At 39.9% G+C, this 24,681-nt stretch overlaps 1 protein-coding gene across 1 annotated transcript in view; it reads right to left on the bottom strand.

Annotated features, from left to right (window-relative positions):
- CSMD1 (CUB and Sushi multiple domains 1) overlaps positions 1 to 24,681 on the bottom strand; it is a 1,818,880-nt gene that overhangs the window by 67,764 nt on the left and 1,726,435 nt on the right. The window contains exon 50 of the mRNA XM_061177359.1: positions 13,303 to 13,488. Within this exon, the coding sequence (XP_061033342.1) occupies positions 13,303 to 13,488 (186 nt within the window). The remainder of the gene's footprint in view (positions 1 to 13,302; positions 13,489 to 24,681) is intronic.

Below are 24,681 nucleotides of genomic sequence, written 5' to 3'. Positions count from 1 at the left end.
CTTCCACTTCTTCATTAAAAACCCAAAAGTTTCCCTCAGAAGCTCAGATAAATTGACGGTACAATATGCAAAGTATGGTAAATATTTATACCTTAAAGAAAAACATCACTTTTACTCAGATCCAAGAGAATAATACCACAGCCATTTGATATTATATTTTTGAATATTCATTCAATAGAAATACATGACTACCCATAAAATTGGTTCCATTCTGTGTTCTCCTTGAACTGTCCATTCTAGAATTCCCACAGAAACTTATTCTAATATGTTTTATATTTAAACTCCTTTATGAATAATCCTATTATATTTATCAGTAGCAAATTGTACTGTCATTTTATTATCAATGTGTGATTGATTAAATTAACAATACAATAATTTTTCATCTATTTTAAGCACAAAAAGTAGCATTTCTTTGGGAATACACCAGTTAATGAATGACATGCGTTACTGATTATTAGAAAGACACTAGGTTTAGTATTGATTTTATTACTATTTTTTACTTTTTATAGATTTTTATTACAGATATTTTCTTTATGTTAAGAAAGCTTAACATAAACAAGGAAATGGTAAGGGAAATTGTTTTGTTACAGCGATATCTCTCACTCATACTTAGTTATACACCAAATATCACCACTATCAAAAATCGCTTGATAGAAACTGTTTAAATTGTATTGGAAATGAGGAGTTAGAATCCACTAGACTTGTAAACAGAAAGCCACTGGCTTTGTCTACACCTGCACCAGTGCTTGGGACTCCTTCCTCGATTTGGTGCTCTGGAGGTTTTTGTGTTACTTATTTTTGTTTTCTGGTTTTGTTGGTGTTGTTGGTTTCTTCCTTTTTTTTAGATATTCAGGTAAATTTGTATTGAAACATGTAAACAGAAAGTGCACAAACTGATATTATACAGTTAAATACACTTTGATGTAATAAACACACCCCCACCTGACCAGCAACCACATCGAGAACTAGAACTGCACACACACTCTCGCCACCAGGCACACCCCCTCCCCTCCCCAGCACGCACACTTCACTCAAGGGGAGCAAGAATGTGAACCACCTTCTAATGACATTAATGACCGTCTAAACACTATAGATGGTGGGACCTGTTTTGAACCCCATGTGAGTGGAGCCACGTGCTCTTTTACTTCTGACTTCAGGATTATGCTTTTGAAATTAACCCATGTTAAGCCATGGAGCTAGAGCGCTTATTTGTATTTCTACATTATGATCCATTGTATAAATATATACGATCAATGTATCCATTCCTTACTGATGGCCACTGGGGTTGTCTCACACTTTTGGCTTTTACAAACTGCAGCTCTGAGCATGTCCTTAGATGAATATCCTTACGCAAACCTGTAGGTATATTTCTAGGGAGGAACTACTGGCTCATAAGATATTTTCAGCTTTAGGACACGCTACCAAACGTTTTTCCAAAGAGAATGTGTCAACTTACCACCTTTACCAGCAATGTATTAGAGTTCCAGTGACTTAACATTTCTGTTGATGCCAGGTCTCCTGTCTTTTTATTTTATAAAGTTATACATTCTGATGTGGGATGTAGTGGCATCTATTTGATATTCTGCATTTTTCTCACTGGAACTCTTTAAACAATCTTTGTTTGATACACATTCTTCAAATATCTTTACCCTTTTTAAGTTTGCCTTTATCAGGCTCTTAAACATACGTTTTGAAGAATAAAAGTACTGAAACTTAATGCAGTCCAATATATCTACTTTTTCCTCTGTTACCAGGTTTTTTTGTGAGCTTGCAAAGTCTTTACCTGACCCAGGCTCATGCAGGTGGGCTGGTGGAAAAGGGGAAGCTGTATTTTCATAGAAGCTTTATGTTCCACCTTTCACCTTTAGCCTATAATCATCTTGCCTTGATTTTGCCTATGCTGTGGGGCGGGGATCCAGATTCACTTTCCCATATGAATATCCAGTTGAGCCATTTACTGAAAAGATCTCTGTCTTTTCCCTCATTGGGCTGCAGTGTCACCTTTGTCGAAATATCAACCAATATTGTCCTGGGCTCTGTGTTCTCTGCCATTGGTCTGTTCTCCCTTGGACCAACACCACCCCACTTTAAAGCCTGTGCCTGTATAATAAAACCAGGTGTCAGGTGCACTGTGGAAATGCGTTGTTTGTGAGTCAGGCCTTTCTTTGTGAAGAAGTTTGAGAAGGATTGAGAGGAGGCATGCCCTGTGCTGGAGAGTCTGCTCTGGCAGCTGGATCTGAAGGAAGAGTGAATATGGAGGTTTAGGGTTTGGAAATAGGTCTCCTTTCACTTTCCCCTCTGACAGATCCTGGAAACAACTTGCATACCTTAGGGTTACGCTTCCCCGGTTTGAGATCACTGTAGACAAGGCTCTGGAGAGTCCAGCCTCTGCCACCTGCCAAGACACAACTGCTGTGACTCTCCCCTCCACACCTGTTCCACCAGGTGCACTGCCGGGTGCCCCCTGCTTCCCGCACCCAGCTCTCTTTCGGGGGAGCACCCTTCCTTCCCCCAGTATGTCACACACTCAATCTTAAGTCATATATTACAGCCAATCGTTCTTGATTGGACCAATGAGAGACTCAACATGCTCACAGCGAAGGCTTTCTCTGAAAGGATGCTCTCGGGGAGAAGCCCCGTATGAGCCCAGAGGACTGTGGCTTCTGCTGTGCATGTATGTGAGCGGGAGAAAGCATGGTACATGCACCAGGACCCCATACACACACACACACACGCACACACACGAGGACAGAATCCCGGGATTCCCTGGAACGTGGGCTTCAGACCTCAGTGGCGAAAGGAAAACAAGAGGGATGCATGTGAGGAGGGTTGATGGGGTGTCTGTGGCCAGTGAGACTACAGATGCCTTCTTCTTCCTTTTTTTACTCTTTTCTGTAGTTTCCAGGTTTTCTACACATTATTAATGGCCAGAGCAAAACCAATCAAGTGATGGCCTGATGACCACAGAGAGCATTGTATTTCAAAAAAGAATACTACATTTTAAAAATAAAAAAATAAATTTAAAAAAATAGGCGGGAAAAAAGTGAAAGTTGAAAAAAATTTTTTTCAGAACAAAACTTGAAACAGTTAAACTAAATGCCAGTGAAAGAATCTGCTGCCTTGTGACACAAAAATATATGTATATACACATCACACACCTATGTACATACACAAACATATATAAACACACATACATATACACATATACAAATTATGTATGTATATATCAATATTGATTGTATAAATATAACACATAAATATAAAAGATTACATAAATCAGTGCATACAAGTTTAACAGGGGATTATTTAGGAAAACTAGAGTGCTACTGTTGGATTCTTATTTTTTAAAATTTCTTCCCACAACATCAATACTTTGAGGGGAAAAAAAAAAGAAAAGAGAACAAAAACCCAGGCTATAGGAGGAAAGCAGGTATATACCACACTTAGGGAGCTGCAATGAGTGTGTACATAGAACTGAATATTTTACTTGATAGAGACATTTTCATTTCATGACATCAGACATAACAGAATAAGGCAAACCTGAAAAATGAGTGGAATGATAGACTACATGAGGCTGAGCAAGAACCAGAGCAGAGATTCAAGGGGGTCATCACAGGAGGAAGACGGGAATGCGCGGGGACCGCCGGGGAGGGGGCAGGGCCCTGCAAGCTGCATCTGCAGGGCTCTTGCTCTGTCCAGGGCCGGCCCTGCCCCTCAGACGCAGCCGCAGTGACCGTGTGCGCCTCCCTCAGGACTCAAAAAGGCAAAGCTGAGTTACAGTCAGAGGCAGCAAAGCAGCCTGCATGCCACTGCGCTGACAGTTTAGAGAAAACACTTCATTCTTCCTAACAAAAACCTCTCACACTACAATTCGGGGTTTTCCCCGTGCACCTGCCCAGTTGCCTGAAGTCACGGGTGGCTACTAGTACTGTTGCTTCCACCGACTTGTATTTGTTTAGTGTTTTCAAAAATAAACACCCTGGGACTTCCCTGGTGGCACGGTGGTTAAGAATCCACCTGCCAATGCAGGGGACACGGGTTCGAGCTCTGGTCTGGGAAGATCCCACGTGCCGCAGAGCAACTAAGCCCATGAGCCATAACTACTGAGCCTGCGCTCTAGAGCCCATGAGCCACATATACTGAGCCCGCGCGCCACAACTACTGAAGCCTGTGCGCCTAGAGCCCGTGCTCCACAACAAGAGAAGCCACCGCAATAAGAAGCCCGCGCACCGCAACGAAGACCCAATGCAGCCAAAAATAAATACATAAATAAATTTATAAAAATAAATTAAAAAATAAACACCCTTTTCACACTGCATGTATAAATGTATATGTAATTTTACACTGAGTGACCCTCACAACAATATGGGGAGAGAGGGCATGGGCGGTCCTGTTACTTGTATTTCATGGAGCAGCCAGTAAGCTGGGCCCCCCACGGTTAGAACCCCGACCTGTGCATCTCTGAGGCTGCCATTTCCTCCGCAGCTTGACAACCGCACTTATTCTGTACATGACTAAAACAACTGGCACCAATGAAATCAGTGAGAACTCTGGGCACACCAATATATAAATAATGACAATTCTTAAAGAATGTTTTAAAATATTGGTCCATCTGGAAAATGTAGCAAAAGAAAGCATTTTGTTTACATAAATGTTATAGACCAGTACTTATGACAGTTATAAGTGAATCAATTGCCAGGTCCAGGGCAGTGAAATTAAATGCTCTCCATAACAAGCAGGTTTAACTGAGTTGATAGAGAGTGGTCCATCTGCCGGTTTACCTCACATTCCTTCCTTTCTTAAAACAGAAATATAGATTATCTTCTATCACCTTAAAAAAAAACAAAAACAACTCTTCTGGAATAATTTTCTTCTATTTCAGAAAATTCAAGAGAAGATGTGTGGACGACCGTTCCCAAGTCACATGGTTAACAGAATTAAGAGCTGACACGGGTGACGCAGTTTTGTATTAAAAATCCCTAAATACTCCTCCTCAAATCAGACCTACTGAAAGCACAGACAATAAAGTTTCTGTGCAGAAAGGATGCAGTTTCTCTATCTTGTGAATGTTTCAAAGACAACACAAAATATTTCACATTTTACTTGAGAGAGGTTGGCTTTTCATTTTCCCGTGAGTGATCCAGATTTATTAGAGTCATCCCGTCAGTAGCGAACCAGACAGGCTAACAGTTGTTTTGTATAAGATATTCAGACAATGACAGCATTGCCACCATAAATAAAGCCCTTTGGCCTCCCCTTTCATAAATTACAGATACTGCTCATAAATCTTCTGTGATATTCTACTCAGCCCCAAGATGCAGGGATGCAATTGTCCTTTCTTTGTAATGCAGATATCCCCCCACCACACTCAATGTGGGTAAGTGCTTTTTATTACCAAGTTTAGTTCAAGCACATTTAATTAGATTGATAAAATTATGATCTGACGCCATTGCAGTAAAATGATTCAGCCAGCCTCAGAACTACTTGCATTCACAACCTAGTGCAGCTTTCAGTGTGCCATTAACATCTGGATCACTGGCTGGGGAAGGGCACAGCTAGCCTTAGTTCTGGTGCATCAGAAGCAGAAGAACAAGCTGCTTTGGCTCCGGTAAATAAGGAGCATAAAGTGGGGAAACCCAGGGTACCGTGCTGACTTAAATGCATTCCATGCCATCTAACTTCAACAAGCATCCCCTGTGAGGAAATGCTTCCACAACGGCTGGGTTGAGGTCAGGCTGGGTTGAGATCCTGGAATTCTTAAAGGTAAACATTCTTTTTAAATGAATGTTTTTACCTCAGAGCTTAGCCAAATGATTAGCATGATTAGCTATGAGTTATTTAGAATAAGAGTAGGTGGATGGATAGAGTTTGAAGTAAACTTCTAGGGTGTAACTTACAGGCTCACCTGAGAGACATCAGCATTTCAGAGGCACAGACTTAAAAAGTCAGGAGACTTTAGAACTCCTGGTTCCTTCTCCTCCAAGATTCTTGACTGAACCTAGACTCTCGTAACACGTATATTCTCAGCGTCCTGGAATTGCCAGATTTCTACTTATTCTTGTGACGACTACCTTTTCCACTTGTGAAGTTTCCAAGCCCTTATGAGATTGGACATATTTTTCTGCCCTGGGCTCCTTGTCATTTTGCTACTGTGGTCAGACAATAAACATACACTATCAGAGTCAGACCACGGGACATTGAAATAGCGAACTGAAGCCTAAACACCAGCCATGAAACCTCATTTCAACAAGAAAACAAGACCCATATTGAAGTAACCTCATCCACTTAGTGATACTAAGTGGCAAATATTGTTCAGAATTTTTTTGCAAATTCTATAATCTAGGTTCCATAAGAAATCTATTTCTAAAATTACATAATTTGGCTGATTTTATAATTACACAAAATGAGTCTAAACCAAGCCCTGGAAAGGATGAAAACAGTACTTCCAATCCGAGTGTGTGTGTGTCTGTAGAAAGAGAATGAGAGAGGGAATCCCACAGTGATCTTGCCTTTCTGACTTGGGGGCGTTTTCGAAACTAAGTTCACTGCAAGTAGCTTTAGTTCATTACGTCTTCGTTCAAACTAATAATAAATGGTCTTCCAAGGGGTCTTAAAGAGGAGGGGCCTCCACGCAGCTCTTGTCCCCAGAGACCACGGCCCTGCACTGAGCAGCTGTCGGGTGCTTGGCAAGAAGAATCAACAAGGAAAAGAGGGAGAGAAAATTAAGTAACGTCAGACCACGTTACAGAGAGTCTCACTCATTCATTCACTCTTTCAGTCTACGAATATTTATAAAGTTCCACCCATGAACCAAAGTTACGCCTACCCTTGAGCAGCTTACATTTGTTAGAGATTAAACGAGGAGAGGGATAACTCATACAGTCCTGTGCTTAGGGGCCATAAAGAACCTCAGCACCACAAACCCTGTATTTACCGTTCTTCAAGTGTTCTGTTCAAACTTTACTTTCTCATATTTATCAGGGAGCCAAGGGGAGCCCTCAGTTCACAATTCTAACTAAAATACAAAAAGCTGGACGAACTCGTGTTCAATCTTTGGAAGTGAAATAAAATAAAAGAGATGGAAAGACTATATAGTTGGCCCTGAAAATAACGGGTCAAAAACACACCTGAAATGACAGAATCTGGGTCCTTTAAATAGCTTAACTCCCCCAAAGCACTACAATCCCAAAAGACGTTAAAAGTTTGCACAATTGTGATCTACAGCCTTAAAACACTTTGTCCCCTCAGAACATACGACAGTGAGGTTTGTCACCGTCTGATGCTCCCAGAAAGCGGCCTCCACTGGCAGGCCGAGTCCTCACCCTGCGCAGAGCAGCACAAGCCCACCCTGCAAAGTGCTGCCTCGGACGGCCAGGAGGTGGACCCGGCCAGCGCTCACCAAGCCGCTCACCGCTTCGTGGGGCTCGTGCGGCACCCGGAACCCATGAACGCCTGACCCTGGGGTGGGTGGGCATCCAGCTGCCCACTCCGTTCCCCGGGCACAGGGGCAGATCTCAGCAGGCTGGGGACAGGGCTGGACGGTGCGGAGGGGCACTTCCCCCTGGGTCACCCGCCTGTCTTGCCGGCTGAGGAATTAAACCACCCTTTGGTCTGGGCTGTATTTTCATAGCTGATCGCAGCCTTGGAAGACAGAGGTAAGTGTCTCACATCTCACACTTACTTTTGAGCTTTAATATATACTTTCAGAAATGCATTTGTAGCTTGCACGATGACTATGCATTTAGATCGGGGTGGCCTGGCCTTCCTTCATCAGCTTTGCTAACATCTTAACTGAAATCTCTTGTCAATGCACAGTATAGGCAAGAAGGACCCTTTACAGCAGTTGCACGTGCAGGACACAGTGGTCAAGCACCACGGGGTCGGCGGCAGAGGGCCTGACTCTGGCATGGGCCTCCCTGCAGCCCTGGGTGGTCACTCACGCCGCTGCTCAGTAGCTCCCACCTACGGGATGGCAATAATGACAGTGCTTCGAGTTTGTTACAGGGACTCAAAGGTGGAACCCACGTGAAATGCTCTGCATGGTGCCTGGCACAGAGAGAAACTCAACAACGCTGGTGCATAATTGGTCTCGTAACACTGTGGTTTAACAATATGATTTATGATTAAAGGACGCTGGTCCAGGTGTTAAATGAAAAGAATAACCTGAACTATACCATGAACATAGAAATAGTTAATAAAGAAACATAAGTACTGTAAGGCCATTTTTTGAGGGACTAAGGGGATAAATATATATCCCCAACATTTTTATAATATTATAATACAAACACACATATATGCATGCACATATAAAAATATGTATGTGTATAATTTACTTATATATGTATGCACATGTACATGTGTATTATATATGATTATATGTATAAATATATTACATGTAGATGAGTACAGACGTACATATGTGTAAATAGATAATTTATGTGCAATCTTAGATGTTCTATGATTGGGCTATTTACAGGTTATATAAATCTATTTCACATTATTTTAACTTGCTCCTTCTTTCCTGAAATGTATACACATTGCATTTAATCACTTAAAAGTACTCATGGAGCCCAGGTCATAGTAGGTCCTTAATAAATTATTAATGACAAACTTGCTTCTCTAATAGCTTTAACTGAAAAAGAAAAAAGCCTCTACATATTGGGATTTCAACGTTGATTTTGTTTGTTGTTGGAAGGTAATCTTAATGGTTTTCTTTTCTCCTGAATGCAGAGGACGTGATACATATCTACTCATCATTTGTCCAACTAGTAGACCTGGGACATTCATACCAACAACTCTCCCTTGCTTTATTATGGCTCTAGCATGCATCATATCTTCAATGATCCAAATCCAGTCTCAGTAAATAATTAAAATGAAAAGAAATGAGGCTCACACATCTGCCTTGGAGATTTGTACGTCTGTGGACCGTATGCAAACTGAAACAGTTATTTATTACAACCTTCATTTTAGTAAACCCGAGGGTGAAATGAGCTAAGTTTATTTACCATTTATATTTACTACTTATCAAAGCTGAAGTGTTTCTTATCTCTTGAGGTTCAGTGTACTGATCTTCATATTATTCAGTTGGTAAAGAAACTTATAAAACTGTCATACCAACATAGGAATTGGCCTTTGGGAAATATACATCTGAGAATTTAATAGTAACCAAATTTTTTGACTCAGAGGTAAAGTTTTATGCTTACTCGGCTCAATTTCTTTAATTTAAACTAAGTGAAAAAAACTACTCCCCCTCAAAAAATTAAATGGATTTTTCCAGGCTTTGAACACCAGGGAATTTTAATGAACTGTCCATTTCTTCCTTTTATAAAGTCTAATAAACAATGGGGAAAATATTTGAAAGTTTAAGATGATACTCAGAAAATTTAAGGTCGATTTCCCATTTTATTATAAATGTTATATTTTCCTGTCCTACTGAACAAGTAGCAGTCAGTATCAAAAAAGGTTTTAAAATGTAAATTGATTTTTCCCATTTAACAATCATTTAACTGAACATACTATAAATTTCTCAGACTGGGAACCTCATTTGTATGTAAAAAGCAATTTTGTTATTTAATTTTTTTCACTATAACTTTAAAGCTGTTGTACATCTAGATGTGCATTTAAAACAGAAAAAAACCAAATATATGTATAAATTAATCCACCTTATGTGCTATAGTATTATGCTTTATGTAAACATGAAGTAGTTCTCTTAATTGATGTAACATTTGCCTTTGAACTGACAAAGGCCTCTCATTCCTGATTTTTCCAGAAAATTTTAGACATAAATATACATTGTCTTTGAAATCATTTGGTTCTGCTACAATCCTCAAACAAAAGGTGACTCCCTCCCCTACCATCAGCTATTGAATACTTTTTGGAACGAATTACATGCTAGATTAAAGACGCACCTTTTTTTTTCTGTCTCTGGTCTCAGTTTTATAACACATATCATGAGAGAAATCAATTCCAAGAGGCAGAACAGCATAGAGATTAGGAACAGGGCTCTCTGTTCGGGTTTCCTGGAACCAAATCCTGACTTGGCGACTCTGTGAGTCTGGCCACCTTAACCCATCTCTTCCTGGTCTGCATCTAAGTGATGTGATACCACAACTGCATTCCTCGTAAGGATTAAAAGGGTTAATTTGTGTAAGGCTTTGGGAATCCAGCCTGGAAGATACAGGGGTCCAAGACTAGTCTTACACGAGCTATCATCCATATGGTGTGAGCACCTAAACATCTAATAGTCATCAGACTCATCCACAAGCTGGGTCACGTTCCCAGGTGGACTCTCCATAATATCTGCCTTTTGGAGAAGTGAGTTCAAAATAAAGAGTTTGCGAATTTTATCTTAATCACCATGAGAACTCTTGGGAGGATTTAGGCAGCGAAGTGTCATGTTGTGATTTCCATATGCTTAAAGATGAGTCGGCTGCTGTGTGAGAGGAGATTGTGGAGGGAGATGAATGGGGGTCATTTCACGGGTGTGGGTGGAGGTGACTTGGCGTGCATGGAAGTGGGACGGGAGGAGGAGAGGCAGTGAGGAGGGGCAGAGGGAGTGTCCAGACTGCTGTCCTGAGCTCCATCCCCACCCCGGGATGTGGGTAGCCCAGAGCACCCTCAGACGCACAGCCTGGCTTCTGCTCCCGTGCTCTCCTCTGTGTTCGCTTTTGCCCCAATCTCTGGGCATTTCTCAGAACTGCGGGGACTCTCATATATCCTCTCCTTACACTAACCCCACTTATCATGAAATCTATTCAATACTTAAACTACCTGTTTGTGCGCTAGTGGAATGCAGAGCCTTGGCTCGTGCTCCACCACAGTGCAGCGCATCCCTAGGCAGGTCCTGGCAACGGCACAACCACTGTGCTTTCACGACGCCCAAAGCATCGGTACCGAACCAAACGATCACCGCACAGCTTTACCGGTGGCAGCAGGGGACCTCCAACAGGGCACTTCGACTATAACCAAACACTTCTCCAGATGCTTTTATGACGTGACCAATCAAATGTATTTGGTTGCAAATTGTGAATTTTGTATATCTCAGTTACTTACTTTGTATTAAGTCAGTAAGATGAAGAAAACAATACCTTCTCCAGAGGACTACTATTGTCATTGAATGATGTAACACAGACAAATGTTTAGAGTTACCACTCAGAAAGGTGGTTCTGATTATCGCTATCATCCCACCAGACCAAGCTCAGTCTCTGTGGCAGCACCGTCTCCTCCATAAAGACTGACCCCCGTCCAGGCACACTCGTTACTTCCTCTGTGTCTGTCACCTCTCCCCACAGTGTTTACATCAGGCCATCTGTCTAAGGCCCCGCGCAGATGACCAGGCGGATGTCCTGGCAGAGCAGGGATGAGTTAGGGCGTGTGCAAGCCTCCCGCTAAGAGCAACTCCCTGGTCGCCCTGTGCCCAGAGGAGAGACCTCACACACTTTACTGGTGGAATCCAAGGCACGTTGTCTGCTTCCCTCTCTCTGAAACTCTGCTTCTCTCTTTCTCTACCCTCAAATCAGGACTTAAAAAGCTATGCTGTGCTTCTTTTTTCTCATAATTGTCATGTAGTTAACCCTTGTGTTGAATTTCTATGACGCCAATCCACTTATTGGCCGATGTAAACCACCTGCTTTGGAATTCTGGCGACCAGGCTCCAGATGGCAAATAAGCATATGAAAAGATGCTCCACATCAAATGTCACTAGGGAAATGCAAACTAAAACAAGGAGATACCACTACACACCTATGAGAAGGACCAAAATCCAGAGCGCTGACAACAGCAAATGCTGGTGAGGATGTGGAGCAAGGGGAACTCTCATCATTGCTCATGGGGATGCAGGAGGCGCAGCCACTTTGGAAGACAGTTTGGCAGTTTCTCACAAAACTAAACATACTCTTGTCATATAATCCAGCAATCATGCTCCTTGGTATTTACCCAAAGGATTTGAAAACTTATGTCCACAAAAACCTATACACAGATGTTTATAGTAGCTTTATTCATAACTGCCAAAACTCTGAAGCAACCAAGATGTCACTCAGCAAGTAAATGGATACAAACGGTGGTTCATATGACAATGGAATATTATTCAGCTAAAAATAAATGAGCTATCAGGCCATGAAAAGACATGACGAAACCTTAAATGCATATTACTAAGTGAAAGAAGCCAATCTGAAAAGGCTACTGTGTGGTTCTAACTATATGACAGTCTGGAAAAGGCAAAACTATAGAGACAGTAGAAAGATTAGTGGTTGCCAGGAGTTGAGGGGTAGGGATTGTCTCAACAGTGCCTTATTGACTCTCAGGAATGCAATAATTATTTGCAAAAAAGAAAAAAATAGATTAAAACAACGGCAAGGAAAATAAAAAGTATGGAGGAAAGTCGGTTATTTTTTGTAAACATTTATATGTTCATACCTAAAATGTTCAAATAATTTTAACATGACCAAAACACTATACACAAAAAGTCAATAAATTAATATTATAGTAGAAGCCCATGAGATCTATTTTGCAAATATCTTAAGAGCAAAAATATTGTATATGTAGAAATACTACATAGTTTTCAATTTTTAGAAACTAGGTAGTTAGATTATTTCCAAATTGAGGCAGTTTTGTATAGCAGCAATGAAACTCTTGGTATAAACTGTGTGTGTGGGCATGTACGTGTGTGTGTGTGTGTGTGTCAACTTTTGTTCTTTTTGGCTTTGTGTTATGGACTTCATTATTTTTTAAGACGAGTTTGAGAATGAACCCAAACTTTTGACCCTTTTAAGAATATCATTATATACTGTAAATAGCTTTCCAGAAAACTTACCCCACTTCACAAATCAGTGATATATTTATTGAGCATCAGTGTGTTATGCAGAGCAGGTGATAAAAAAATAGACCGTGCATTGCCTTGAACCTCACAGAACTTACAGTGAGATGGGAGATGCAGAGGAAGCTCATGTTGAATTACGTTTTAATGTTTTGTGTAGAGTGCTTAATGTCTCAATATCCTCTTGATTGCATCCCTCCAAATTGAAAATGGCAGCACAGTCAGGATTTGCTGTGTAAATTTCATGGTCTAGGTGCTGATGGAACCAACATGATTCCATATGACTCACCTTCAAGACTGCAGAGCTTATGGTAAATGGTCAGAGTGGCTGATATGGAATAAATTGGCGTTAACATGACCACACTGCCAGAGACGAGCCCTCACACGCTGTGGGAGAGGATCTCGCACTTTGGAGCCTAGAGTTCTCAGCAGGGCATTCCGTTCCTCTTTAAATCTACAAAGACGGGCATGAGCGTTAGAACACTTACGTTTACACGTTGGGGGCTTCCCCCTGTTACTCCACAATCCATCTTCTTGACACACAGCTGTAGCCTGTTGACCGGCGTCCAGCTTAAAGCCCTCGTTACATTCATAGGTCACTTTACTATCCAACGTGAACTCATTCCCCGTGAATGAACCGTTTCCTGGGGCCTCCGGGATTCCACAGGACACAGCTGAAAAGAAATGAAGCAAGCACAGGGTTATTCTGACAGACGTTATGAAATTTTCTTCTTTTCTTTTTCTATTTTTCATCTCAAAGGTGTATAAAAACTGTTAGATATTTGCATTTCTCACGTGTATCATAAGTATGCACATTTCCAAAGTTGTAAGGGTCTTAAGAGTGAATGAGAAACAATGGAAAATGGGTCAAAATACAGTATCTTTAAATTTATTATTCCAGAAGGTATGTCTGACGGCTCTCACGCAGTTTAATCGCATGGACACGCCTTATCACATGGCCGTGGTCAAGAGAACAGTGTGATGCATTCTACTTTATTTAATACTAGAAAGAAAGCATAGAATAATATCTTTACCATCACAAATGTATCACCATATTGACCCCTTGGTTTCGAGACTTCGTATGAATCAGAGTAAAGAATCACCCACCTCAGGTCTCAAAAACCTCCCCCAGCTTAAGTCTTCCCGCCCACCAACTCGCCAAAGACTCATTTTCCTTAAAGCACCAGGAAATTCTGTTAAACGGTAAATATTACCTTAGCTAAGAGCATCAAAGCATCCATTGTCATAAAATGTATTAGTTATAAATTATCTGTCAGAAAGCAGGTCTGCGGAACTAAGGAATTAAGGGGAGGTCTTAGAACAGAAGGCTTGGTCCTACAGAGATACGCAGGCTAGCTTTTACGTGAAAGGTCAGGCAAGAAAGGGGTATGAATGAAAAAGAAATTTTTAAAAACTAGTAAGATGGAGGGAGAGGTCAATATGAGCACTTCCTTCTTAAATTTACTAGCTCTGATCCAGACTTATCTGTTATGAGACAAACAAACAAACAAAAACAATTCTCAAGTTAAATAAGTTACAGTAGGGAACACAGAGTAATGCAAGGGGATAAGAAGGAATTCCCAACAACACTCTCAATTCAGGTGCTCTTGTCAAAGGGAAGCTCTGCAATCACTAAATTAAGGATCTTCTTTTACTCAATCAAAACCTAAGATATTATGGATTTAAATCATCATAGGTTTTAAATTTAGATTATTTAGAGATTTTCCCACAGATTACAATGAGAATACACACACAGTATGATAAAGCTGGAAGGACTGGTTGAAAGAGTTTACATAAAAATACAATTTACAGGTGAGGAAGAGAAAGATAAAATGACTTGCCTGGGTTAGCACAGCGACTTTGTTGAAAACCTGGGGCCAGGGACTTCCCTGGTGGCACAGTGGTTAAGAACCTGCCTGCCAATGCAGGGGACATGGGTTTGAGCCCTGGTCCGGGAAGATCCCACATGCCGTGGAGCAATTAAGCCCATGCTCCACAACTACTGAGCCTATGCTCTAGATCCCGCAAGCCACAACTACTGAGCCCACGCACCTAGAGCCCATGCTCCGCCACAAGAGAAGCCACCATAATGAGAAGCCGGCGCACCGCAACGAAGAGTAGCCCCCGCTTGCCGCAACTAGAGAAAGCCAGAGTGCAGCAAAGAAGACCCAATGTAGCCAAAAATAGATAAGTAAATAAATTTATAAAAAACAACAACAACAACAAGAAAAAGTAACACCTAGGGCCGGAGAACAGAACTGATTCCCAAGTGAGACCACCTTCTGCTCTACAGGAGCCCAGGCCACCTGTGGTTCAGTGTGAGTTTTTTGGTTGTTGTCTTTGTTATTTTTTCTTTATCAAAATCTTCAATGAATGTAATGGGAAATTATCAGAGGAGTAAAAGAAAATGTAGTGCTGATAAAAATCAAACTTCTGGGAAAATCCAAGCTCTAAAATTTCTCTTGTGCTTAAATTTATGATCAGCTATTTCAACCGTCTGAAATATACATAATGTGTGTGTGTGTGTGTGTGTGGGTGGGTGGGTGTGAAGCATAATAAAAATTTGCAAATGGAAAACAAAAAAAACATGGACATATGGACATCATTTTGGACAAAGTGTTGAAAATAACTGAATTATAACCTTTGGCTTTCCAAAGCCGCTGCTTTGCCAAGGCAATGTATCAGTGTGAAGGCTGCTAAGTATTTTGCAAAATGTTCAGCTTAAATTACTGAATGTAGTAAATGTCCTTTACGATCAAGATCTCAGAGTATTGCCAATATCTTGTCTCCTCACCATTTTCTCTGAGATTTCGCTCTAATAATCATTTGTTCGTTCTCGCAAACCTTAATTTCTCTGCCACTCACTGAAGCGTGCCCAGAGTCCTGCTTCCTTACAATTCTCATCTGAGGAGAACACCAAATAAAATGACATTTCTCTGGCAGGTTAAATGGGAAAGATGACATTCATTCTACAAGCACATAGGAAACCCTACCTTGAAAGGATTCAGACCCAGGAGGCCAAAACAGAACAGCTTTATAACTACTTCTGTTAAATCTGGAAGCTTATTGCACAAGTGAACCCTGATTCCCAGGACTTAAGAAGGTCCCACTTCATGTTGTCTGATCAACAACTGGGAATCTTTTTTGGCCTCGAGCTGTAGGTTTTAGACCCTCGAGTGTCCTAACATCAGGCTATGTGACAGAGCTCAAAACAGAGGTTGGCACTCTATTAAAAATGGAATTCTTACACTTCTGATTCAATGAAGAATAGATGGAACAATTCTCATAGACTTATAGATTTAGGCTTATGGGATGAAGGCAGTTTTCTGCTAAAATCCAGTATTCATTCATCTGTTCATTCATTCCAGAAATTCTGCATGATAACTATTACATGGCAGATATTCCTTAGATAATTTTTTAATGTCAGAGTTAAATGTATACAACTTTCAAAACCTGGAGAATTTTCTTACTTTTGGCATAGCTAAAGGGGGTAAAATTTCTTGTGTTTTTGTTTGTTTTGTTTTTTATTGTACTAACATAGCTTTATATTGTCTGGCAACCCAGACCAATGATCACATACTCATATCATGAAATTTACCTTCTGTTTGAGTGCACAGGTTTTAAAGTCAGACATCTGAATCAGCTCTAGCCTCTGGCATTAGCCAGCTCCATGACTTGAGTTACTTAATGACTTGTCTCATTGCTCTCAGGTTAATAATACTCACCCCAAAGGTAATTGTGACGACTGCATGAAATAATGTGTACAAAACCATTAGCACTGTATCGACACCACGTAGGCACTCAGTAAATGACAATATATTAACTTTATATGCATGCGTCTATACACACACATAGTTTATACTTATTTCTTTTGTAAATAAAGATATGAATTGCAAGGAACAACTCCTTTTAATATATTTGTTAAAAGAGAGCAAAATGTAAATCAGAAGGAAGCTGGTTTATTTCTATTACATATCTCATGAGAGAATTGTCATTTTGGTTTCAAATAAATGGAAGAGACACTCCAATTTCCATTGTTGCAGGCTCCTTTAGTACAAAATCCATGTGGGATTTTTTCTTTTCATATTTAAGGCCATAAAAGGAGCAATTTTTCTTGTCTCTGCAAGTTTAAAACACTTCTCTTACTGTTTCCTACTTCTTTCAAATCCTTGTCCTCTGAAACTTACAATGGCTCCTTCTTTCTGCTGATCCTCAGGTTCCAACACCTCACCATTTGCTTTGTTTTTCTTTTTCTTTTTTTTTTGTTTCCCCTTCAAAAACTCAGTGATTCCTGGGCTTGAACTATGGCCTTAGACTTGTGATTCTCATATCTTGACATCCACGTTATCACCAGCTGCCTACTGAATTTCCACTTGGGCTCTGCCCATGCCTCAAGCCAGATTTGTGCATATCCTAGGTTGGTAGCTGTCCCTCACACAGCTGTCCTGACAGATCGCCTCAGTAAACCGTTCTCCCAGTAATTCGGTAAGTCGAGCGAGATCCTTTGATTCAGCAGGAAGTAGGAGGGTTCTTTCCTCCTACTGCTTTCATGTGGTTGACTGACAATCATTGTCTGAATATTTAAAAGTTTACTTCACACTCTCTGCTTTTTTCTCATTTCCCATTACCAGTATCCTAGTTCGCATCCCCGTTACCTCAAAATGGTCTATCTTTCTGTTATCTGGACCCCACTCGGAGGGCTAGGGCAAACCCAGAGGAAGGTCACCCATAATAGTATAAAACAGGGAAGAGAATTAGTGTCCTGAAGCAGGGTTTCCTGTGGCCTGGGTTAAGGTAATGGTAGGTAATAAGGTCTGAAATGGGGCATCCAGGAGGTAATCCAGTAGGTACCCAGATCATAATCAAAAAGACAGAGCCGAACATCAAATATGACAGGAGCATCGCCACATATGAAGGACCTCTGATCAGCTCTGGAGCTGGAGGGATGGACAGCAGATGAAATGCACGGTAAAGAAGAGGATGTGGTGAGAGGTGCAGAATGGGATCTGAGCTGCAAGAGAAAACGGCAACCCTCTCTCACACTCTGCCTTAGGTGCATGGAAGGAAAAAGCCAGTTTCCCAAATGGTGGCCTGTGAATTGCTGAGGGGTCTTAAGTATACAGTGCAAGCATATGAGAGTTTCTGATTAAGACTTATATGTATATATGTGTGCCTTTATATATGTATGTGCACATATAGTCAAAAATTATGAGAATATTCTAGATTGTCTAGATTACTATCTATTATTGGGTTCTACTATATATCAGGGCCTGCATTTGCTCTTGTATTTATAATCATGTTGGAGCCAAGTAATTTGTTATAATCTAAGGAGAAAAATACCAGAGGCAGATAATATAGAAATCATGGGCCTGCTTCTAGTGAAAGCCAAATGACTTTACAGCAGGTAATAAAAATATAAGCTATATAGTTGTTCATGTGGTGAAAATGATAAAAAGGTTGATTCTTTATATATGTATGTGTATATATATATATATATATATATATATGTATGTATATGGATATATCTACATACAAACACTACAGAGTAGTATCCATTAGTAACATATCACTTTTCAAGTAATAATTGAGTTTAAGAAAAACATTATCAGGCTTCCCTGGTGGCTCAGTGGTTAAGAACCCGCCTGCCAATGCCGGGGACACGGGTTTCAGTCCTGGTCAGGGAAGATCTCACATGCTGTGGAGCAACTAAGCCCCTGCACCACAGCTACTGAGCCTGCGCTCCAGAGCCCATAAGCCACAACTACTGAGCCCACGCGCTGCAACTACTGAAGGCTGTGCGCCCTAGAGCCCGTGCTCTGCAGCAAGAGAAGCCACTGCGATAAGAAGCCCACGCACTGCAACGAAGAGTAGCCCCTGCTCGCCGCAACTAGAGAAAGCCCACATGCAGCAACAAAGACTCAATGCAGCCAAAAATAAATAAGTAAATAAATAAATAATTAATTTAAAAAAAACCCATTATCATCCAACTGGTTAAATTATTTTGTAACTTGAATTTTATAGGTTTTATATGCATTTAATTTTCAAATACAAACGTATAAGCATAATATGTTTGTGTATGTTTAATAACAGTATAATAATTCAATTCAAAACTAGGCACATGAAAATATTTTATAAAATACTGATTTAAAAGATACATAAATGATGTGGGTCTGTATTGTATATGTACATATATCTATGTATGTATGTGTGAGATGTACATATGTACATACAATCATGTATGAAACAATATCTACATCTTACTTTACATAGGACTTACAGTTTATATATCATTTTCACACCATGCTTTTTCATTCATTATTCACCACAAGCCTATTAGATAAGAGAACTTATTCTATTTTCTTACTGATAAAGATACAGATGCTAGATTTTTTTTATGATTTGTCCCAAGTCTAACACTCACTAACTCAAAGACTGAGGTCTCAAACCCATGTCTGCTGAATTTAGATAGAATCTTCTACTGCATTTCAGTAGATTCCTAGACCATTATAATTGTCTATTTTCAATTTTATACCTGCCAGATTAGGCTTCATTACTGTTTTCATAACTTTATGTTCATTTTAAAACTATACAGTAGTTTCCTATTTCCTATAACATTAAACTTAAACTACTTTTTTTGGCTTTCAAGGCCAACCAAAATCTCCTTCTGAGTCCCCATAATTCTCCACTCCCCCCAAAACTGAGCTGTGTGTGGCCAGCTGACCCTAAGTACCCACTCCCCCTGGCGGGCTCACCCTCACTTCCTCAACTTAGTTTTTTGGTGTCTTTCCAACAAATGCCCTCCCTCATCTGTGCCTATTTAAGCCCAAGATAGCAGATTGGTTTCATTCCGTGTGTCTTATTCTGATTGGTAGTATTACTGGGTGGAAGAGTTCTTTTTGTTTTTTTTAAACTTAGCAAGTATTTATCTGAAGTAAAGTCTTGCTTCCCAGAGACATGGGAATGCAGTTTCTGCAGCTGTCTGTGTAAGTATTACCTTGGGCACAGCCTTCCTAAAATTACTAGTAACTTTGAAATAAATATCAATAGGGCTTCAACAGTGCCTTCTGGTGTCCATGGCATCAGATTATCACCAAGATGCCTCTTCTTGGGTGGATGTTCAACATATACACATATTTTGTGATGGTAACATTTCACTATCGACTTTCTTGAAACAGAAAATTACAGCTTTGTTTTCCAGAAATATGCACTTTTTTGGTACTAACTGCTGTCAAATGGGTTAATTGCCAAATAAAAGTACTAAAATTAAACATGAAATATATGGTTGTGGATTAACCATGCAGTAAATCGCAAACCTCTAGCAAGAGCATTTGTACCAGTGTTTCTTTAAAGTATGTATGAATCCCAGGGATGTTGATAACATGCGTATTCTGAATCCACAGATCTGGGATGGGGTTTGAGGCTGCTTCTCTAACGAGCTGTATGGTCTCAGAGGATGAAGGGTTCAGACCATCCTAAATGCTCCCTGGAAGGCTGCTAAGCCTTCCAGTCGGAATGCACTTGGTTTTTATCATCAAGCACCTTCCCTGACAGGGAGGTGTTGTGCTGGGTATGGAAACGCCTGAGGAAAGATGGATGTGTTGTGGATGGTTTTCTTCCCGCTCACCCTGAGCTGGCTGAGAATTCTGTCCCCATTTAAATGAGACGCTGGCAGATCTGCAAGTGCAAGAGAAGGCCTGCTAAGCCTATGGGAGCCCATTTTAAAGCAGCCACTAATAACAACAACCAGGAATAACAGTAACAGTTCGTTAAGATGTAAAGTAAAGAGAAAAATACAAAGCAGCTTAAGAAGCCAGCACACCAGACAAAGAGAAATGCTGTCCTTGATAAATAAGATACATATTCCCTCAAATAGGAAGCTTTGCTTTTGTTACAAGGAGATCCTTGCACTTCCTCCTAAGCTGCTCTCTACAACGACACGTGCTTTTAAAGCAAAACCTCGGGACATTCTCCGTTAACAATTCATGAAAAATGATCTTTGGATCAGTAGTTCTTGAGTTTCAGCCCCAAATCTGTAACCTACGATCTGTGTGACCCAGAGCATATACCTTAAAAATCTTTGATCCTCAATTTCCTCATTTGTATAAAGAAGGGCAAACTCAAAGTGCTTTTTGAGAAATTTAAAATCTACAAAGTGCTTTGCTCTTTAAATAAAGTTCATTACCAAATGAAAGTGGACTCACCCATAATTTGAACATGACCATATCCATCCACTCACTCATTCATTCATTTTATCTACTCTGCCAATCTCTGTCTTATAACTGGTGCACTGAGACCACTTACAGTTATTGTAATTATTAATATGTTAAGACTTATGTCTGCCATTTTAATTTTTTGTTTCTGTTTTCTTTTCCTGCCTTCCTGTGGGTTACTTGAACATTTTTTGAACTTCATTTTGGTTTATCTCCAGTAGTTATTTTTTGGCATATCTCTTTGTATAGCTTTTTTCAGTCATTGTTCTAGGTATTAACTATATGTACACAACTTCTTGTCTATTATTGTCGATATTTTACCAGTTTGAGGGATGTGTAGAAATCTTACATTCTTTTATATCCCTTTATCCTCCCCTATTAATAATATCTTTTAATTATGTTTTTCTGTATACATTGAGAACTACATTAGGTAATGTTATAATTTTTGCTGCTGTTGTCAAACACAATTTAGAACACTCAAAAAGAAAATGAGAAAGTCCATTGTATTTACCCATACTTTTGCTCTTTTGTGTTCTTTTCTCTTTCCTGATGCTCTAAGTTTATTATATTTTTTGTTGTTGTGTGTTCAGAGAATTTCTTTTAGCCTTGCTTCTAACGTAGGTCTGCTGGCAACAAATTCTCTTAGTTTTTCAGCATTTGGTAATGTCTGGATTTCCCCTTCATTCCTGAAGGGTATTTTTGCTAACTATAGAATTCTGGATTGATTGTTCTTTCCTTTCAGCACTTGAAGAATGTTGTTTTATTTCCTTTTGACCACCACGTTTTTGATGGGAAATCTACTGTAATTTAGATCTTATTTTCCTATAGGTAATCCATTGTTTCTGTCTGGATACTTTCAAGATTTGTTTTCTTGCCTTTAGTTTTCAGAAGTTTGACTATCTTGTGCCTTGGTATGCATTCCTTTGAGTTTCTGGTATTTGGGATTCACTTAACTTTTTGAATCTGTTAGGTCCACATGTTTTGCCAAATTTGGGAAGTTCTCAGCCATTTTTCCTCAAGTTTTTTTCAGGCTCTCCTGCTTTCTCCTTTCCTTCTGGGACTCTGATGACACAAATGTTAGGTCTTTTGTTTTAGTCTCACATTCTCTGAAGTTCTTTTTTTCCTTTCATTTTGTTTCCAAGTATATTTTCTTTTTGTTGTTCAAAGTGTAATTTTTATTTTTCTATCTTCAAATTCACTGGTACTTTCCCCTGTCTTCTTCATTCAGCTCTTGAGTCCACCTACCAAGCTTTTAATTTCAGTTGTATTTTTTAGTTCTACTCATTCCATTTGGTTTCTCTTCATATCTTCTATTTCTTTGCTGAGACTTTCTATTTTATAGTTGATTCTGCAGGCTCATAACTTCTCATGGAAGCATGTCTATGAAGGCTGCTTTAAAATCTTGGCCAGAGAGTTCTAGCATCTGTGTCATCTGGCATTGGCTTCCATTGTCTCATCTATTTAGTTTGTTATCCGCCACTTTTTTGGTATGGTAGGTGATTTTGCATTAGCACCTGGGCATTTTGGGTAGTACGTTATAAGGCTCTGGCTCTTATTTAAATCTTGTGTTTTGCTAGACCCTGCTTGACGTTGCTCCAGTTGGTGAAGGGAGCTTCAACCTCTTCCTGCCAGGTAGCAGTGATAGTCCAGGAGGGTGGGGTCCTTGCTGGGCAGGGTGGGAATTCAGACTCTCCTCCAGGTCAACATCACTACTTCCCTGGCTGTGAGAGGGAGGAGGTGCCTCTGCAGGGCTCCCCATGTGACCTCACTGACCTGGTAGAGGGATGGCCTTGCTACAGCTGAGGAGTGGAAATATTTCTGTGCATCCTCTCCAATGTGCATCCTCTGATACCACCCAGTAAGCAGGGGGAGGGACAGCTCATCCCCACCAGGTGGGGTGGGAGCCCAGTTTCCCAAGTGGTATCACTGACTGCCCAGCAGGGATGAAGCCACAGCCCCTCACTCAGCCTCCACAGACACCATCCATTGGGAAAGGTGGGGGCATCGCAGACAGCCTGGGGGGCTCTCCACTCACTCTTTGCAGTGGGGGGGGGGCAGTTTATGGCCACAGTTTCCTCTGTGGGGTTTGGATGGAGCAGAATCATTACTGACAAAACATTTTCTGTCTTGTCTGACTGCCCTTTCCTGGTCTTTTGGCAGGAAGCGCAGGTTTTTATTGGGGATTTTTGTCTGTTTCCATTGGTGTTTCAAGGACTGTCTTCGCAAGCATCCATTCAGGAACATTTGAGGTAGAAAAGAGAACCCAGGGAACTCACCATTGAGTCATTCTTTTGGTTCTGAGGTGCCTAAGCCATTCTACCACCACCTCTCCACCTTTCAGAGTTTTCATATATATATATTATATGATGTCCAGGGATATTTGTTGTACTTAGGAGGTGAAATAGAGAAAAGTATATCTATTCCATGTTCATAGACGTGGAAGTCAGAACCTCCTTTTAGAAATGATTCTGAGGCTGAACAAGAAAGGGTTCTGTGATAGATTGGTGATGTCTGTCATAGCAAAGAATTTTAGAATTTGTCACCATGTACCCTGTAATAGCTGAACATTTGCCATCTATTCCACTTATATGTGCACATCTTACCTGAGTGGTGCCCACGTTACTAATGGTATAAAATCCTTATAGGACAGAACATGTTATAAATCTTTTCACCCTTCCCACTGTCTTAAATATCATAATGCTTAATAAATACTTTATTTCTAGGAAATGGAAAAAATTATATCATAAAAGGTGGCTGTTTAAGGTTTTAAAAAAATTATCATGACACAATTTCAGTATTTACATAGATTTGTTTTAAGTAAATTTTGATTTACTTAGGTTATAATTTGAACAACAAAGGGTAAGGAAACCTTTCACTTTAAGCTTATTAAGTTTAAATATTATATTTTAATTTTGAATATTTAATTGACCATATTATTTTGATGAAAATTATAAATCTAAAATTTATGGTCTGGAACTCTATCTGAAATTCTATGTAGTTATTTTTAAGAAATGCCATCTTTGATGCATTTAAATTAAAATTAACCCAAACTTCAGAATGGTTTCTAATGAGACAAAGGTAAGCAAAAAGGACATCTTCCAAATTATTGATTGCAAGCACATTGATTCCATTCCACATGTGATCATTTTCCAACCCCTTCAATTTTGTGTAAACTGAGAAGCCAAATCTAATCCTACTTGACGTACGTTATGTAAAGCAAAAATTGACTATTTTTCTCATAATCATGTCTATGAAATTGTGTTTGGTATTGTGTCTAACACAATCTACATGCATTTTCTCAGTTAATCTTCTTGGTTCTCCAGTCAGATAAGATTATTGCAGAAAAAGGAAAGCATGACTCAAAGAGCTTAAATAATTTGCCTAAGTTCACATAATTAATAAATGGTGGAACCAAATTCAAATCCTAATATGAATGTATCACAACCAATATACTATCTACAACTGCAGCTCATTGGGGTAGAAAGCTTTTGAAGTACTTTCCAAGTTTAGAATCTTTTGATTCTATTCAATCATGTTCAAGAAAAAACATTATTGATATTGTCTTTTGGAAAGTACCCAATAGGAGAAAAAAAAGGATTTATTTACTATGATTTAGCAAGAAAAACAATAGCATGATACTCAGGAAAGAGAGTTAAC

The sequence above is a fragment of the Eubalaena glacialis genome, chromosome 20 (genome assembly GCF_028564815.1).
Source record: "Eubalaena glacialis isolate mEubGla1 chromosome 20, mEubGla1.1.hap2.+ XY, whole genome shotgun sequence".
Lineage (NCBI taxonomy): Eukaryota > Metazoa > Chordata > Mammalia > Artiodactyla > Balaenidae > Eubalaena > Eubalaena glacialis.
The sequence above is the reverse complement of the archived record's forward strand: the minus strand, read 5'-3'. Positions and strand labels throughout refer to the sequence as shown.